The sequence below is a fragment of the Lytechinus variegatus genome, chromosome 19, assembly GCF_018143015.1.
Source record: "Lytechinus variegatus isolate NC3 chromosome 19, Lvar_3.0, whole genome shotgun sequence".
Lineage (NCBI taxonomy): Eukaryota > Metazoa > Echinodermata > Echinoidea > Temnopleuroida > Toxopneustidae > Lytechinus > Lytechinus variegatus.
Window position 1 is genome coordinate 14,835,184 of NC_054758.1, and position 19,461 is coordinate 14,854,644.

The 19,461-nt window shown below is 35.2% G+C and overlaps 1 protein-coding gene across 4 annotated transcripts in view; it reads right to left on the reverse strand.

The window, feature by feature from the left end:
• LOC121406041 (neuron navigator 2-like) overlaps positions 1 to 14,374 on the reverse strand; it is a 45,817-nt gene extending 31,443 nt beyond the window's left edge. For 2 of the 4 annotated variants that reach the window (XR_005968746.1, XM_041597047.1), the window contains exon 1: positions 13,511 to 14,372. Coding sequence is in view for 2 of the 4 variants with exons in the window: in XM_041597047.1 (XP_041452981.1) it covers positions 13,511 to 13,750 (240 nt within the window). In the remaining 2 variants the exon portion in view is untranslated. Of the gene's footprint in view, positions 1 to 13,510 lie in introns of all 4 variants that reach the window. The other 2 variants (XR_005968747.1, XM_041597048.1) reach the window with 2 other exon arrangements.
• Between the last annotated feature and the right edge of the window lie 5,087 nt (positions 14,375 to 19,461).

Genomic DNA, 19,461 nt, shown 5'->3' on the forward strand with positions numbered 1-19,461 from the left:
TTCATTGAACTGAAAAAGTGATGTAATTTATTAAAGAAGAGAGGAAGAAACAAAGACAGAATGGTGAAATATGAATAAATAAATACAGTTAATATGGGTCTGGGTTCTAAAAAAGTATTCAGAACAAATGATTGTATTTGTTTGACAGTGCTGAATTAATTTTATGGAATGGGAACAAGTAAAAATAAAAACAAATATATATCAACCTGCCTAAAAAAACACAAATACCCCACTTATTTCTTTATATTTTTTTTGCTAAAAAATCAAGACAAAATGAAAATGGTAGAACAATAAGTCTATACATCCATGCATCTCTTTCATAAACCTCCTACCATTGTATATGTTTAATAGAGAAAAAGGTGCAAATCATCAACAAATTTAAGTTTTGTCTAATGGTGCAAACTAATCCCAAATATCGCGGGGTCGTGCCCTGACAATATTTGCCTCTCCAGACCCTTATAAAACAATTTACGTCACTGCTGGCATAAGAACTCATTAGACTACAAGGGCTTCTGTTAATTTTCTGAAGTCTTGATGGGAAGAAAACATTGACAAGTCAGATTAAAAGAGTTCAACACTCACCAAATAGAAAGTACTTTTGAACAAGGGCTAAAGCTTGTGGTTACTACAACTTAAAATTGGGAAAGTCAGTTTGAAGTAGATTTGTTGTTCAGTGCTGTGCAGATAATAAACTAGCATCTTCTTAGAAGTTGTGATAGTGCTGGAAAAAGTTAGAAACCACACTTATTGATTTTTTAAAGTACTTATTATACTACCAAATGTAATGGGTGTTTTTTTTTGCTAAGGGACTATGTGAATTTCAGTATTTAGCAGTCTAAATTGTGAAGGAAACTATTACAAAATTCAAGTGTATTGATAAAAAAGAGAATATCAATAGAAAAGGAGAAATTAAAATGTAGAAATCTTTGCTAAACGTGTGTCTGCAGATATCAATATAGATATAAGTCATGTGTACTGATAATAAAGAGATTATCAAGAGAAATAGAGAAATGAAAATGTAGACATTTTTACAAAATGTGTGTCTTTGGATATCAATACAGATATAAACATTCTGTTCACACTACATATGGTTCTGTGTTACTTACAAAAAAAATACAACAATCAGAAGTCATTCAAATTGTCAACATCAACATTCCAAACCTGATTAGGAACATAAACAAAAACAAAGTTGCCATGGAGACAATCCAACAATTCAGGGGGATAATCTTGATTTAATTATACCCTCTAATTGCAGAGAACATGAAGAAGGGAAGCATTGTGCAATGAAAGCCCAAATGTGTTTCAAGCTTGATCAATCGCTCGGTATCATGTCTTCTTCAGGTGTTTTTGAGGTTTCTGTGATATGTGTAGGCCTATACAAACTTTACTCTTTGTTTTCCACAAGACACACAGATATACAAACGGTCAATGCAAAGAGAGCAGACACGGGAGTGTTTCATGAAGCATCTTGCCCATCAAAACACAATAATTTACATAATTTCATTGATATTTTCCCCACTTATAGACAATCCTAGGAAGAAATCAATGCATTGAAAATAAGCGTTTTTTTATTCAAGCAATAATGATCTAATTTTCAAAGTCTTCCTTCAAATTAGTATCTATATTAAAAATATATTTAATTAAATATCTTGAAGAAACAACTTGGCAAGCAACAAGAACAATGTTCACTGGATTAAAGAGGAGTGCCTGGAAAAATAAGGATATAGTCAAGTGTTTTTCAGTATAAGGACTAAAAGGTCTACAAAGCAAGTTCGGTAAAAAAAAAGAACACAAAAACCACTCTCCTGAATATTTCCATATCATCATGAAGGCCAAGAGAATGCAAACTTGGACATGAAAAAGATGTAAGAATTAACAAATTTGCAGGGAACCTGGCTTTACAACTTGACCTATGTTTACAATCTACCCCAGACTAAAAAAGGGACCAGGATTTTTCAAATATCTCAATATACAGATAGACAATAGAAAAGAATGAAAAATACAGGTAGGATAACAACCAACTCAAAGACCATCACATGCTTCACTAACAAACAATGATGGAAATATATTATGAAAGTTGAAAAGCTAAAATTTTGTTTTGATAACAGGAAATGTGTTCATGCATGGCAGACTCCCTTCAATTATATATTTTTCCTTAAAATATGTCGATAAATGATAGGGGTTGCATTACAAATCGTACATTAACTTCTTAATTACATCAGACTTTACTTTACTTTACCCCTTTCATAGTGAGAGCCGAAGTGGAGTTAGTCCGGAGTCCAGGAGGAGTTACTCCACTTTGGAGGGCAATATGAACATTCTGAGATTAGTTCGATCTGGATTCAAAGCGGAGTACTTAACCCACTTCGAGAAGAGGGTTACAAACGGAGTTACTCCGCACCGGAAATGCGGTATGCGCTTATCGCTGTGATCTCGCCACACGTATGGCGCGAACTCGCTTGGAAACCATGGCAACTGCGGATACACCGCTGCGGTGCTTGCCGATATGAAAGGGGGTTTAAAGTCGGTCCGCAGTACAAGCGTATAAACTCAATCCGGAGTTATTCCGGAGCGACTCCACTTCGCCTTCAGTATGAAAATGGTACTAGATAAATACAAGAGAGAGAGAGGGGTGTTGGCAAACATATTTCTAAGATTGAAGATTAAAAACAGTGTTTAAAAGTATAAATTGTTTTGGATCTTTGAACAATGAACATAAAATACTGAAAAAAAATTGACAAAATAACATGTTTATGATCAAATTTGTGCAAAAGTATAATCGATATACAGCGTATAGAAAAACATCTGCATATACTTGCAAAAGCTTGTTGAGAAAAAGAAGAGGGAAAAGTGTATTTTCTTCAGGAATTGATCGAAATGAAAGCATTTAGTGAGCTTGATAAACATATTCTTTTATGTGCAGCTAGCCTTGTTGAACTGCCTTGGGATTTGGCTAGCGTTAATCTTCTCTGGAATTTCAAAGTATCCAATGTTGTGAAAATACCAATATACAGAAGTGATAAATGCACAATTTATTTTCCCATGATTTTTCCCTCTTCTTGAGCAGACATTTGTTGTTGGTGTTTCAATCAATGAAATAGTAAAACTGCACAAAAGGAAGTTAGGAGTTTTGTACATAACATCTGATGATAACTATGAAAAAAACCCAAATTTGCTGGGGGTAGTTTTAATATAGAGACAAAAAAGTTAGGAGTGATTTTTTCAAATATTAAGATTTTGCTCGTATGGCCATTACAAAATTCAAAATAACAAGTTCATTTATCGAATGTGTGACCAAGCCAAAAAAAATTCACCAACAGTGACCAAAAATAAATACTCAACAAAAGACAATTTCCTAACTACAATGACGTTAATAAAATAATAAATTGATGAAAATACAATGTTTAAAACCAGAAATACCACAAGTTGGTAATCACTGATCCTCAGATTTGATAAGAATAGGCTTATCTGTCAATCAAATGAACTATAATTGCTTTCAATTTAACACTGTTGACTGTAATAATACTTGCTGATCAACTGGAGGTGGTGTAATTGTTTAAATTGTATTCATTGAATACTGTCATGAATGAATTGAATTTATTATGTTATGAATATTATATCTGAATGGAACTGTGACATAAGTTTAAGTGATGCCAAACATTTCATTTCCTCTCGGATTTTTTGTTGTTGAAATTTTATTAACCGTTCTTCAACAAAGCAAACAGGAAAATATTTCTGAAGAAGTTGTGTTTAGAGTAGTGTGAATTCAGGGACAAGTAATACAAAACTAAAATCTTAGATAGGGCCTACCAAATGCAGTTTGTATAGAAATGTATAGTTATTTTATCTATACTATTCTTCTTCAATTAGTATTGCTATTATTCTTTTGTGGAAACATTTTTTTTTCAAGTAAGCATTATAATGAGTAATAATCCTATAACTTACCCCCCCTCATCCGACTCCTCATCATGGCCATCACCAGCACCACTGCCACTATAATTACCATCATCATCATCATCATCATCACCATCATCGTCATCATCATCATCATCATCATCATCATCATCATCATCATCATCATCATCATCATCATCGTCGTCATCATCGTCATCATCATCATCATCGTCATCATCATCATCATCGTCATCATCATCATCATCATCATCATCATCATCATCGTCATCGTCATCATCGTCATCGTCGTCATTATCATCGTCATCATCATCAGTACCTTTGTGATATAAAACAATGTCTATTAATATTAGCATTCTCCCCAAATCTATCTTTATACAAATATACCACGACAATCAGTTGCTTGAAAGCCTAGATCAGATAGCATATATGTCCGAAGATCCGAACTGAACGACATAATGCTCTGATATGTTTCTTGCAAAATCACATTATTTTCATACAGACAATCGCTGGCGGCTATTATGCTTTCGTCTAAATGTCAGAGACAATCTTTTATTGATGCAATATCTAGGTTATTAGGGTCAAGTTGTATCCTTGAGGGAAAGGAAATTGAGAAGTAATTTCTCTTGGTAGTTCGCCTCGAGGAAGAATTCAGACAGATATTCTGTCTAATCCTTCGGTCCGAAGCATTTCTTTATATTCTAAAAGTTGTTAATTCTTTTCCATCTCATGAAAAAGAAAAAAGTTTGACTGAACAAAGAACATATTTTTTGGCATGTACATCAGTAAGAGATGATGAATGACGAAGAAGATGATGATGAGGAGGATGATGCCAATGTTGATGAGACAATGATGACGTCGGCACTGGTGTAAATTCAATCAGCGGACCTCTTGTTCAGGAGGGGAGGGGGTGAATTATTGTGTCATCCCCCTCCCATTTGACTAGTATACACATCACATATTTACGCCCATGGATGTAGGTTAGTCTGCAGGCACAGACCCTGATTGAAACTTTGATCAACAGGTGTGTCTCCACGCAAAGACTAGCACATACAAAACTTGCTGTTTCAATTCAGGAGGGCCTTCAGTACACAGGGCATGAATAGGCTGCAATTCAGACCCTTTACTCGAGTAAAGGGTTTGCACAGCAGACTAGATGTAGGTGACAATGATGCTGAGTGTATTTCTATGGCCTAAAAAGTGAGCCTAAAAATATGAATACATAGGCCAATCATATTGTTCAAAATTGTAAAAAATGAATTAAATGAATTTGTACAAAGCCCATGGGAATCAAATAATGTAGTAATCAACAGGTTAATGGCAATGGTGACAACAAATGTCTTTACTATGATAATATAAAAAGAAGAATTATCATTGCTTGATCTTGAAATGTACAACATTTGATTATACAGGAAAATAGTACAAAAGAATAAGGCACAATGCTTATCTAGGAGAGTGCATCGCCATCAGAACACCCTCGGCAAACAGCATCATCTTGGAGATAAAAGGGCGATGGAACACATACTCAATGAATGCATCCAACGTCCCTCTTGCTCTCACATCCGATGGAAGCTAATAAAGTTTGATCCGGGGTTTGTCAGTACTTGGCAATCTTGGGCTGCAGTAACATGAGATAATCAGATATTATGACTTTCTCTCACTCTTGCGTCACAGTTGATATATCGCGATATTCATCCCGAAAGACGTACGTACACTAGAGGCATGCCATCGTCTGCCTGAAATTTTCAAGACAGCACCTGATTCTAATCCACAAGGGTACCTGGACAGAATTATTGACTAGAAACAGCTTTATACTTCGGGGACTTCACTTTACAGGCTAATTTAACTATTCCTTAGAGATATCAGCAAATGATCTGACAAACAAGCATGCTTGTACCCTGAAGAAGATGGGGTTTGGGTTTGTGTCAATTTATCCATAATACAATCACAAGATACCATACAGTGTTGGAAGTACCTGTACTTCTCAATGAAAGTCGCTCTATTTGAGCTTATGGACAGTGGGGACTTACATGTAAGTGCTATATAAAAATCATTTTCAAGTTAACATGATACCATGTCTTAAGCAAGCTAGATTTTCAAATTTTCTGAGCAAACATGGGCCAATAAAGACCCATCTGTTGATAGTCTCAGATACAGCAGATCTTCTTCTCAAAGTTCTTCTCAATTTCTTTGTAATGCCCACCCTTACTGATCCTAAAAAGAATTTCCAAACAGGCAAAAGAAAAACCCTGACTGATCGTTTGTAAACCCCTTGTAAATTGCAACGGCCCCTTCTCCAGATAGGAATATCATTGGACATACCAACGCTTGATCAGAACTTCTGACAATGAACATTGATGCTCGAAAAAGAAACCGGAACTGATCATGGACAACAAAGGGGAATGTCTGTATTTTTTTAAATTAAAATGCAATATCAATATTTACAAGTAAATAAAGCAGATTTACCCCCCCCCCCCAAAAAAAAAAGAAAATAAGAGAATAAGCTATAGATAAGTAGGCCCCTAAATAATTACAACAAATATAACAAAATACAACAAAAATGTATGGTAAGCATGGACTCATGATGCGACAAGTAACAAATCCATAATCAATTGCATCAATATCAATTGCAACTCTACAAAAAAGGGAAAAAACAAACAAAATCTACCCCCCCCCAGGAAATATGAACTTGGATCTAGCTCTGATTCTTTCGATACAATATACATGTATTGACTTGAAGGAGAGGGAGAGAGAGAAAAAAGAGGGGGGGGGGGACACGAAGAACTGACCAGATGTAAAAGACAAGTGCATTTGGGGTCACAATCCATTCTCCTGAGTTTTACCCCTGAACTTTACAATGCCTACATAAAAAGTAATTTGCTTTTCATCCCTATAACAGGCAGCCAGTATATATGGGCTATCAACCAGGGTTATAAAAGCTTTATCGCACTCCGAAGGACGATGATTAACTCTTCAAAGCGGACAGTGGGATGTCTGTTTTCTCTCAAACAAGTGGAGAAGTAGGCCTAGATGATATTTTGCAATCATCTCTTGTCTGTTTCTTGATAAAGGGACTAGTCACTATTTTGTACTTCAGTCGATCTTTTTGTCAACATCTCTCTGCTTAATGAGCACAGAAGGTTGATTATCTAAAATCTACTTCTCAGGTTAACATAATTACTCCCCAGGGAGTGAAGATGTGCAGAAACATTGAATCGAATCTCTCAACTTTAGCTATGAAAATACAAATATTTCAAATCTACATCAAGGTGATAATGAGAGTGCCACATGAATACTCCCCAGGGAGTGGAATATGTGAAGAAATATGACCTCTTTGCAAAATCAAATCTCTTTCCTTGAGAAAGTATAAAGACAATTTCAAATCTACTTCTCAAAATGTTAACGCTAGTGCCACTGGAATACTCCCCAGGGAGTAGAGAGTGTGTAGACACTGTTTTTTTGCTAATCTGAATCCAAATATCATATTTTTCCAAATATCATATTTTTTTACCCCTTCTGGATATTGTATCTTTTCAGTGATACATTATTACAGAACGTTACTTATAATAGTATTTTTACTTTCACCATGAGGTAGAGAAAATAGAGAAAATGAGTGGAAAATAAAATATGCTCCTATTCTTTTACAGAACACTCTAAAATAAATTCAAGATTCACTCTATAATATCTATTCCAATACCATTCACCCATTCCCTCTAATTCTATTTGCTAAAGTAGGATTTACAAAACATATGAAATACTTACAGTCGCCAGTCTGCAAATTAAGTACAGCTTAAAGTTAAAACCCAGATTTTAATACTAATCTTGATGATAAATCTTGGTAAGTCCTCATTTCCCCCCAAATTTTCAATCGGCGTGAAAGCTCTAGTATTCATTAAAGTCCTGTAAAAAGATCTTTGGGGAGTTTAAAAGCCATTACAGATTTTAATTGTGCATGACCATAAATGGAAATCGAGAAGTTTAACAGTATTAAATATTAACACTTTACATCCTTGACATATATTTTCTTTATACCACATTATATAAGCAATGTGTGATTCAAATACATCGGGTGTGTATGGAAATATCTTTCAACAACAAACATTCCAAGTTTCATTCATACCTCATAAACACAGGGTTGTTATTGACAACCTGAAATCTAGTCAAATGTTTTACTGTGCATAGTTACGATAACTACACACTTAGTCTGGTCAGTTAGCGAAATTATGTGGACACGGTGGACAAAAGCGTGATTTTTTCTCCAGACCTTTGTTTATGTATAGAAATTAAGAATGGGGTATGCTCCAAAAAATCTGGCTGCAGGAACAGTGAAAAAATGGGTGAAAATGTCAGAATTTATGAGTTCAGATTTGTCTGATATATAGACTAGCGCTAGTGCATAACTCAATAGCAGTGCATTATTTTGCATTGGATTAGTTCTTGAATTCAGACCCTTTTTGAACAGATCTTCTGTTTGTCCTCGCACTTCAATGCACCAAATATCTGAATGAAGATGCTAACCAAGCCGAAGGATGACATTGGAGGGGGTTGAATGTTGGTGTGTATGTACATGTTTTGGTCTTGGGGGAAAGGTGTGCAAGACACATTTTTTGCATGTGTTGGAAATGGTGTTGCCATGGTAACAGTGTATTATTGCAAAAAATAAGGTAAAAATCTTGCAGTTAGAACCACTTCCTCTGTTTTTAACCGATTCTCATGAAATTTGGCACACACATTGGTCTTGAGGTGAAGATGTCTAAGACACACTTTTGTGTGTCTTTCAGAAATCTTGTTGCCATGGTAACAACATATTATATGGTGAAAATTGGGAAAAAAACTTACAATTCAAACTGCTTCATCAGTTTTCAATCAATTCTCATGAAATTTGGCACACACATTGGTATTGAAGTAAAGATGTACAAGGCACTTTTTGTGTGTGTTTCAGAAACTGTGTTGTCATGGTAACAAAATATCATATGGCAAATTTAGGTAAAAAACTTGCAATTTTAACTACTTCATCAGTTTTGAACCAATTCTCGTGAAATTTGGTTCACACATTGGCCTTGAGGTAAAGATGTGAACCTTTTTTTGCATTTGTCAGAGAGTGCATTACCAGGGTAGCCACATATGATAGCCAGAAATGTAGGAAAACTTATTGTGGATCAAACTTCTTCCCCTGTTTTTAGTCAGTGCTCATAAAAATTGGAAGAAATATTCATCTTAGGGTAAAGATTCATATTAAATTCTAAATGTCTTCTCTGCATTAAAATGTGGGGGGCTTCATTAATATTTCTGGGTTTGGGGGGAAGGGGCAGGATTAGTCCTTTAAATCTGACATCAAAGAAGGTTAAAGGCAGTGGCCATTAGAAACATAAAATTGATAAACACTCTTAAAAAACGCATCCCCTTAAGGGCATATAGGCTGGAGGTACACTGGGTGAATATGAAACCTTCCGCTGAAGCAGAGGAGTTCCAACACTGGCAAGCAAAACAAAATGTGTACCCCTTCTACTTTCAACAGCTGATTTTCCAAACCTTAGTTCCACCTCCCCAAGATGTGCACCCCTTCCCATACCACTTTTAGTTCTACTTCCCCATGCTCAAACCAGTCTACACCTTTGTCCCTCAGGGGTCAATGCATTTTTAAAGCTAGACATTACTCTTTTTTTTGGGGGTGGGGTCTTTAGAAAATGACCTCATGAAAATTACAGTTAAAGGATTATGACTAGGAACTTAACCCCCCCCCCCCGAAAAAATAGGGGGCTGATATACTTTTTAGTAGAAAATGCCCCCCCCCCTTCAAAGGTAAGAAGAGTCCTTTGCACTTCAGACCATTCATTTGAAGTTTAATGCATTCTGATTTGATAAAAAAAATTGTTTACAGTACCCAATTAACCATTGTTTATTTATATTCTCCTACTCAGTCTTTTATTCATATTCCGTTCCTACTCTTTCTTTTTAACTTTCACATCACTCTTGATTTTGAGCTTCACCATGCCATCTCCTTCTGTTTCCTGTCTCTAAGTATATTTTTTCTGACATATTTTAAAGTGTACCTTTAATCATGCAACTAATTATAGAAATATAAATATATACAAAAATCTCTGCACTTGTTTTAGAAATTCACTTGCAAATTCATGACTCGGTAACATACCATATCCAAAATATACCTATGTGCACAATAGATTTTAGCCTTATATTTTCTTTCATTTATTTTTTTCAGTATATTTCTGTGACAGCCCCTGCTTCATGCTTCAAATAAAACATTGATTAATTGGAGGCTTTAAATATTTGAGGCTTTAAATTAATATGCTGAAGTGTAAAGGATTCCCCCCCCTTTTTTTTTTGGGGGGGGGGGTTAAGTTCTTAGTCGTTATAATTTCATTTTAATCTTTATGTGGCAATTTTCTAAAGCCCCCCCCCAAAATAAAAAATGTAAGGGGTGTTTTTTAAGAGTGTTTAAGTTCCTCATGGTCATGGCCTTTAACCTTCTATATTTTTATGTTGTCAGTTTTTAAGGACCTTCTCCGCCCCCAAAAAAACCCTATAAATATTATTGAAGGTGATTAATACCCTGCGCTATTATATGACGTTATAAAGGGGAATCAAACCCAAATAACGCTTGTTTTTAGAGGAAAATGAAAAATCAGACAAGTTTATAGGTCAAAGTTTGAACAATATCGGACAAACCATAACAAAGTTGTGAACATATTAAAGTTATAAACATTGGTAATCACTATACCCATGAAGACTTCAAATTGACCGCATATGTGATGTCATAGTGATGTAAGAAGGCAAGGACCACTCTTCCATGTACTGGAATAATTAATTAGCTAAAATTTCTTTTTTTCAAAAGTTTTACTTCAAATTATATCTTTCTTTCATGAGGACATAAAACATACTACCGGGGTTTATATTACGGCCCCAATGGAATAGGGATTTAGGAGAAAACCAAAAATCCTGATAACTACTAGTCTTATGGGAAAGTTGTCCTTGTGGCCTCACCCCTTGTCATAATTTACTTACCCAGTTGCCAATTTGAATTCTACATACATGTACTAGTAGCCTTAGGGATCTTAATTTTAAAGCAGCCATAACTTTATTTTGCTTGTCCGATTTCTTTAAAACTTTCACCATTCTTATTTTTCTCCTTTTCCATGCACACAACATTATGACCAAGGCTTGATTCCCTTTTAATACTGAATATGTAGTTCAAATTGCAAGGTTTTTACCTAAATTTTGCCATATAATATGTTGTTCCCATGGCAACACAATTTTGGAAACACACACAAAAAGTGCCTTGTACATCTTTACTTCAATACCAATGTGTGTGCCAAATTTCATGAGAATTGATTGAAAACTGATGAAGCAGTTTGAATTGTAAGTTTTTTCCAATTTTCACCATATAATATGTTGTTACCATGGCAACAAGATTTCTGAAAGACACACAAAGTGTGTCTTAGACATCTTCACCTCAAGACCAATGTGTGTGCCAAATTTCATGAGAATCGGTTAAAAACAGAGGAAGTGGTTCTAACTGCAAGATTTTTACCTTATTTTTTGCAATAATACACTGTTACCATGGCAACACAATTTCCAACACATGCAAAAAATGTGTCTTGCACACCTTTCCCCCAAGACCAAAACATGTACATACACACCAACATTCAACCCCCTCCACCTTCACCCTTCGGCTTTGTTATAGCATCTTCATTCAGATATTTGGTGCATTGAGGTGCGAGGACAAACAGAAGATCTGTTCAAAAAGGGTCTGAATTCAAGAACTAATCCAATGCAAAATAATGCACTGCTATTGAGTTTTGCACTAGCGCTAGTCTATATATCAGACAAATCTGAACTCATAAATTCTGACATTTTCACCCATTTTTTTCACTGTTCCTGCAGCCAGATTTTTTGGAGCATACCCCATTCTTAATTCTTATACATAAACAAAGGTCTGGAGAAAAAATCATGCTTTTGTCCACCGTGTCCACAAGAAGGGCATTTTTGACGCTAACAGACCAGACTATAAACTGTATTCCAAATAATGTAGTTTATCCATTACTTGCAGTTTCGAGAAAAAATAGTTTCCAGGTAAAGACCTCCCCCCCCCTAAAAAAAACCCCAAACAAACCTGAATCACTTGATTAGTTAACATTCCTCTACTTAATCAAAACATTTGATAGATGAAACAAATACGGAGAACGAGAATCTTATATATTACATCTCCCTAGCAACCATCAATGCATTTTGCATCACCATTGTTTTGCTTTCATTTCGCTAAATGATATTGAAAATGAAATAACTCTAAATATTTTTTTTTAGTTCTCATATCTTACATGACTGCAGAATGTATTTCCTATAAGGTTAATTCATTTCTCAACAAAATCGAGAAGCAGTATTACTTTTTGTTTTCAGATGTTCTCAAAATCTAACTCTCACATTTTTCTCAATTTATGGAGTAGACCTTACACTCCCTACTAACTATATAAAACACATTCCTACATGGTTTGTTTTTCAGAGGCAAGAAAATATAGATTCCAATCAAAGAATGCAAAAAAATAAATCAAAGAAAGAAATTAAAAAAGTGATTTGAGGTCCAAACTAATTACTTTTTGTGTACATGACCCTCAGAGAGCAAAAAGAATACAGGTTTTCAATCATAGCTGTTGATCACGTTTCAGAAGTTTTCAAGATCAAGCAAAGAATTACGTTTCCTGATTGCATCTAGTCTGGTGATTTTAGACGGTTCGGATACTTGAGCTAGGTTTTGCAGCCGCCAAGCGTTAAAATCTTGTAGTCGGATGACAATTACTTTAATAAATAAGGGATATGCTTTTTTTCAACGATTAATCTTTGATTCCTTGAAAGTGAGTATTGAATGCAGACAGGATTAAAGATTAATCTTCAACTAGAAAATTTTATAACACCAATAAGTTTTTATAATGCAGACATGTTGTGCATAGTTTGCTCTGGATAACTACCAAGGTTGCGAGAAGCTTGCCTGAAATAGCAACATGCAATCAGGTACCCTCTGGTTCCTTGAAATCAGGTATTGAATGCAGACAGAATTAAATATCAAACTTTGACTGTAGAAGACTTTATTACACAGATGACACAAACATGTTCTGAAAAGTTTGCTGTTGATAGCTATCAGGCCTGCCAGGAGATTGCCTGAGATAGCAACAGCTTATCAGTTACTCCTTGATTCATATTCTTAGACACAGGGTTTTGCATGCAGACAAAAATAAAGATTGAAATTTGACTAGAAGATTTTATGACACCAATAACACAAACCTGTTCTGCAAAGTTTGTTCTGGATAAGTTTAAGGTTTATAAGAAGCTTGCCTGAAATAGCAACAGCTAGCTAATTACTTTGTTAACAACAGTGCATCCTATTGGTAATCATTATGGAATCGGCTAAACATTGAGTTAAGAGATTGATCATTTAAGGTTTCACCATTGGGCACATGACTGTTTGCAACCCTTTCGTTACAATATATTTTGCACATTTTAGTAGTCATGGTCACAAGTCATTATGTATGCAATAAAAATCTTCAACACCGGCTAGAGAATAAAAGTCAGAATGCTGACCACTCACCCTTCCACCTACACTACCAACATGAGTAGAGTGGACACTCTGCCTTGACCAGGTGGACCAGCTCCGGTCCCGGATGTGCTGCCCGCCTCGGACACCGGAGGGCGGGACGTAAGGTTCGTAGCGACACCCAACCAGATTGAGCTGGGGGATGGGCATGCTGGTGGGACGAGGGCGGGGCGTCACCCCCAAAGTGTCAAGGGGTACCTTAGCGGGTATTTCAGAGGAACCCATTGGTGCCATTTTGGGACCCAATGTCTTAAGGTTTCTTTGAGGATATTCTTGCTAGAGAGATGATATTCCAAAACTATTTCCTTTGGTTTTACAGAAAGAATCACTTTTCCACCAACTGCGATTGTTGGAAAAAAATTCTACCAGTAGTTGTTCAACTGTATTTACTCGAAAGCTCGAGAACCATCTACATGTCTTCCAGATTCATCAATACAATGACAATTGGCCTCACAATAAATATCTTTATCAGATCAGGAACATATCACTTCAGGGATGCTTTCTTCAGAAATAACAGCAGTGGAAACTTTCACTTCTTGAGTACATCCAAATCATAGTTGATGCACACAGTCATGCCTGCTATAGTATCACAAATGGAAGACAAAAGATGTTGAGTTCACTTTAATTGTTCAGCAAACTTTTCTCGAGTCCTAAATCGAAGGTGTGATATTCCATGTATTGAGGACAACTTCAGCAAAAGAAATACTCTAAAAATGATCTTTTCAGAGCAGTCACATAACATGAGAACCTCCTGTGCTCTGCCCACAGAATAATGGTCGAAAGTCAAAGTATTCGGAAAACACTTTGTTTGTAACTTCCAGTGGCACTTTACCAAGGCAGAATAATTACAAAACTCAATGTCTATCAATCCACAAAATAAAGCTCCAAATAATGGCTCCCTTCATTGCTTTCTTTGCAAAGTTATTAGAATACCCAGGAGTTGTAAACAAGCTTAACTTTTGTTACTGCTTACTGAAGTTTAACGGTTGGCTGAAAAATGTCAAAGCTTAGGGCCCCTCAGTTGGGAGTTCCAGTGTTTACTTCCTTCCAAAATGAGAAATTTAATCGATCACCTCAAAAATGTTGACTCCATCTCTCCGAATAAATTTAAATGCCGCAAAAGTGTTTCCGAGTTGTCTACATTCGAGTTTACTGAGAACAGAGGAATTTTTTTGGTTTCAATGACATCACTTCTAATCAACAGGAAGGTAATAGCCTCTCTGCCCACAAGATGAATATTTCATTATGATGTAAATTTCTATTGTAATGTACATTTCATTGTGAGGTATATTTCACTGTGATGTATATTTCATAAGGCCTTGTGAAGAAGGGCTTTTAAACAATATGAGTGGGTGTGTACTTCACTTATGCTTGATTTCAGACAGGAGTTCACATATTTCCGAGGCATTTAGTTTCACTCTTGTCAAAGAACCATTCAAGTTCCATGCATACTTTTACAACAATGATCCTCCTAACAACCTGAGAGGAAGCCCAAATGGTTGATTAACATGGCGACGAATAGATAAGCTGATTGGATTCCTTTCATAACTGATTTATTCAAAAGATGTATGCATAAATTATTGCATAGTTCAATAAACCTGTCTATCTTTCGTTATTGTCTATAATTCCATTTGAAAAAAAAAACAAATAAAACAAGAATTTGTTTGTGACCTGTTTGTTTCATGGCTATTTACCAGTACATAACAGGTTTTATTCAGTGCTGCTAGGTAGCAATACTCAAATTTTTGATAGACAGTTGGTTTTCACAAATGCCCTTTAATAGGGAATGTATTAATAGTTTTATTTCAAAACAACACAATATAGGTCTAACATGTATGTGTAGGCCCACGCATAATGTGTTAACATAATACATCATTAAATTTAAACAATCTTTAATGATATTAATGTTAAACATCCTGAATAATATTTGAAAGTCATTCATATACTATTTTTAAAACTGGTTTGAATGATTGTGGTTTTCACCTACTAAAAATGAACTTCCTGCAATGACCATCTTTGCATCACTGGATACCACAAAATTTTATTCCATATATTTCCAAACAGAATTTAAATGAAGATGCTGTATTTGCATGAATGTTTTTCCCTTCATATTGTGGAGATTTAACTCAAGTGATTGCTTTTCAATTTTGTGTTGAAAAATATGTCAAAAAAAAATACAATGCAGTTTAGGCAACATACACTATGACTATGGGTGAATCAACATCATCGTCAATATAATCATCAACATCATCACCAACATAATCAAATAATAAAATAAAACAAATAAAACATAATACAATAAAACAAATGAATATAATTCTAAAATAGCTCTCAATAATTGTTATATTATAAATATGATGAAAAACAAGATTTATAAAGTGTAGGTTAGGCAACAGGCACTTGTTATCAGCACAATCATCAATAAATTCAAACAATAAAATCAAATATGAAAACAATAAAGGCCATCACAAATCCGTTTCCAAAACAACTCTCAATAATTGCTATTGATCTCCCAGGAAGATGATAAAAATCCTCATGATCATTTCGTAATTTGCAAAATACAACAGCGCCATCGTGCGCTTGACCGATCAAGCGCGGCGTGGCGGGAATGAAAATATGATAACAGACACGAGATAGAACAAAACACCCTTTCACGTCACAAAATATTTCCAGCTTTTACGTTAACTTTGTTGGGGGTGTAAACAAAAGAGGAGTCCTTCATACTGTGAGTGCTAAACATTGATATCCTCTTGTACTGATGTTGAAGAAGGAAAGATGCAATGTGATATAAATGCATGTTACATGTTATTGAGAATCAAATGAGACCGGGAATGAGAGCAAACAGATGCTTCTTGTAAATTATGCAGGATCATCACATCATCTCTGCATCAGAAAAAAATGGGGTTCAATATTTACGAAGAATACTTAACCAACCCCAAAGTTGGTTAAATACAATCTGAATTCCTCATGTATACAACTGGTTTAAAACGACAGTTGGTACATAGATATATAATTATAGGATGGTTAAAATATAAACCCAAGAATAAGACAAATAGAAATTCAGATTTGGTGTAATTTGCCATAAGAGTCATGTAGTAATTTAAAGGTAAAGTTAGTGACTCATTTACACCAGAGTCAAAACTAAAAAGGATTAACTTAAATATTGTAAGTACTATTTTCTGTCTATATTTTTGTCCTTGAGTGAATGGGAGATAGGCAAGCCTGCACAACGATGTGGTTGGCTCTTTGTGTGGATCTTGTTTCAATGATGGTTTGGTCGTTATGGGGGCTGAAAAATATGAGGTTTATTTGACGAAATAGGGCAATAATTAGAATCAAAAGGGTTTCAGATCATTAACTTACTTCATTGTGGTCATTTCAGGGGGCAGTGGTTGATTTTTTTATAATGTTTATGATTACGTTCTTGTCCTAAAGGTGATTAAAATCAGGACAGGAAATGAACAAAATATTCTTATTTATCTGATGTCATCATGTTTGTGATTTGGTGTATATAAAATGTAATAAATATAGAACCACAGAAACGTTGAAAATCTATATTTGTGTCATGAATAATAACTCTAAATTCCCCATATCTAATTATTATAGGCCTTGAACAAATTTCACTTGAACACTTGCCTTACCATTAAGAATCTCATGGTTCCATAAAAAAGTAAAAATATATGTTCAATGAAAAATGTATAAAGGAAAGCACATAACGATTCCAGTTGCAATAAAAATATTTCAAACCCAGCTGGGGAATGAAAATGACTGACAACATGTCCAAATAAGGATTCCACGAAAACATTAACCTGCCACGAACAGCAACATTCCGAATCTTTCACAAAGCTCAAGTGTTTTGGACCACAACCGATCAGAAACATGAAAATAGGTAAATCATTCCATATGCAGGCGCACCGCTCAATCACAAATAAATAGATTCATTTTTTGACACATTTTGACAGATGTGTCTCGCTCCCGGAGGGGCCGATGCTTTGAATAGAAACATGTGTGTCTCAGCCAGGGGACGTTTAAAGGGAGGTATCAACTTTGCGGAAAGTTGCCAAGTTTTCTTCTGACAGAATAGACCTGCCAGAAATGACGAGACACAAGAACCAAATATTAGGATAATATTGGAAAATATTCATGCACACATTTGATGGGTGACCTTTTTTCTACTAGAAAAAGGCCTGACACCCCTCCCCCATTTTCTGTTCAATGTCAGATTTTAGGATTAAAATGAATTAATAAATCATAAGACACTCAGCTAATGAAATTTATACAATCTATCATTTTGCAAATATTTGCAAAGACAGAAAGAAAAAACAAGTGGAATGCCTCTGGCCGTCTCACCTGCATCACGCGGTTCAATATAGCAGCAGTGCTGACTATGAATACTACTCTAACTCGCACAAGATGTTCAGTGATACATGGTTACTCTTATGTCCAAGTTTAATGAACTAGACCACTTTTTATGAACTAGACCAATAAACTTACAGAGATATGATGGTGGTTATTCAACGAAAAACCCCAACATGGCCAAAGTTCATTGACCTTACATGACCTTTGACCTTGATCATGTGACCTGAAACTCGCACAGGATGTTCAGTGATACTTGATTACTCTTATGTACAAGTTTCATGAATCAGATCCATAAACATTCAAAGTTATGATGGTAATTCAACAGATACACCCAATTCGGCCAAAGTTCATTGACCTTTGACCTTGGTCATGTGACCTGAAATGAGCACAGGATGTTCAGTGATACTTGATTACTCTACTGTCCAAGTTCAATGAACTAGACCAATAAACTTTCAAAGTTATGATGGTAATTCAACAGATACCCCCGATTCGGCCAAAGTTCATTGACCCTAAATGACCTTTGACCTTAATCATGAGACCTGAAACTTGCACAAAATGTTCAGTGATGCTTGATTACTATTATGTCCAAGTTTCATTAATCAGATCCATAAACTTTCAAAGTTATGATGGGAATTCAACAGATATCCCCAATTCGGCCAAAGTTCATTGACCCTAAATGACCTTTGACCTTGGTCATGTGACGTGAAACTCATGCAGTATGTTCAGTGATACTTGATTAACCTTATGTCCAAGTTTCATGAATTAGGTCCATATATTTTCTAAGTTATGATGACATTTCAAAAACTTAACCTCAGGTTAAGATTTCGATGTTGATTCCTCCAACATGGTCTAAGTTCATTGACCCTAAATGACCTTTGACCTTGGTCATGTGACATGAAACTCTAATAGGATGTTCAGTATTACTTGATTAACCTTATGGCCAAGTTTTATGAACTAGGTCCATATACTTTCTAAGTTATGACATCATTTCAAAAACTTAACCTCAGGTTAAGATTTGATGTTGACGCCGCCGCCGTCGGAAAAGCGGCGCCTAGTCTCACTTTGCTTCGCAGGTGAGACAAAAAGACGTGATTCAAACTGCTTCCATCTCTGGTTTGCAAAAGCATTTTCCCCTGCTTTCAAAATCCCCTAGAGAGAAGTAAGGCAATTACAAAATAAATGTTCCGTTCTTTCCTCATTGGCTCGATTCAATTAAATCATATTTCCAGGGAAAAATAATGTGCATGGTGTATAAACACATTATATGGGAAAAGAGAATGAGATGAATTCTTCCCAGTAGATTTGGGAAATTCATCGATTCTCAAAATCTCCTTAAAAACATTGATTGAAAAAAAGTTTAATGTATGACAGAAATGGAATTTGATATCACCCATAAAATGGAAACTAACATTTGTGACAAAAATCACTGATCATGTTTATCCATCTGGTATCAATTTCAATGGAAAGGTTCAAAATTTACCAAGATACAAACAAATAAATTTCTTCATAAACTAGTAAAATATTTATCTTTTAAATCTACACTGAACATTCTGTTTTGTCTATATTTTTGTTGTTGTTGTATGAAA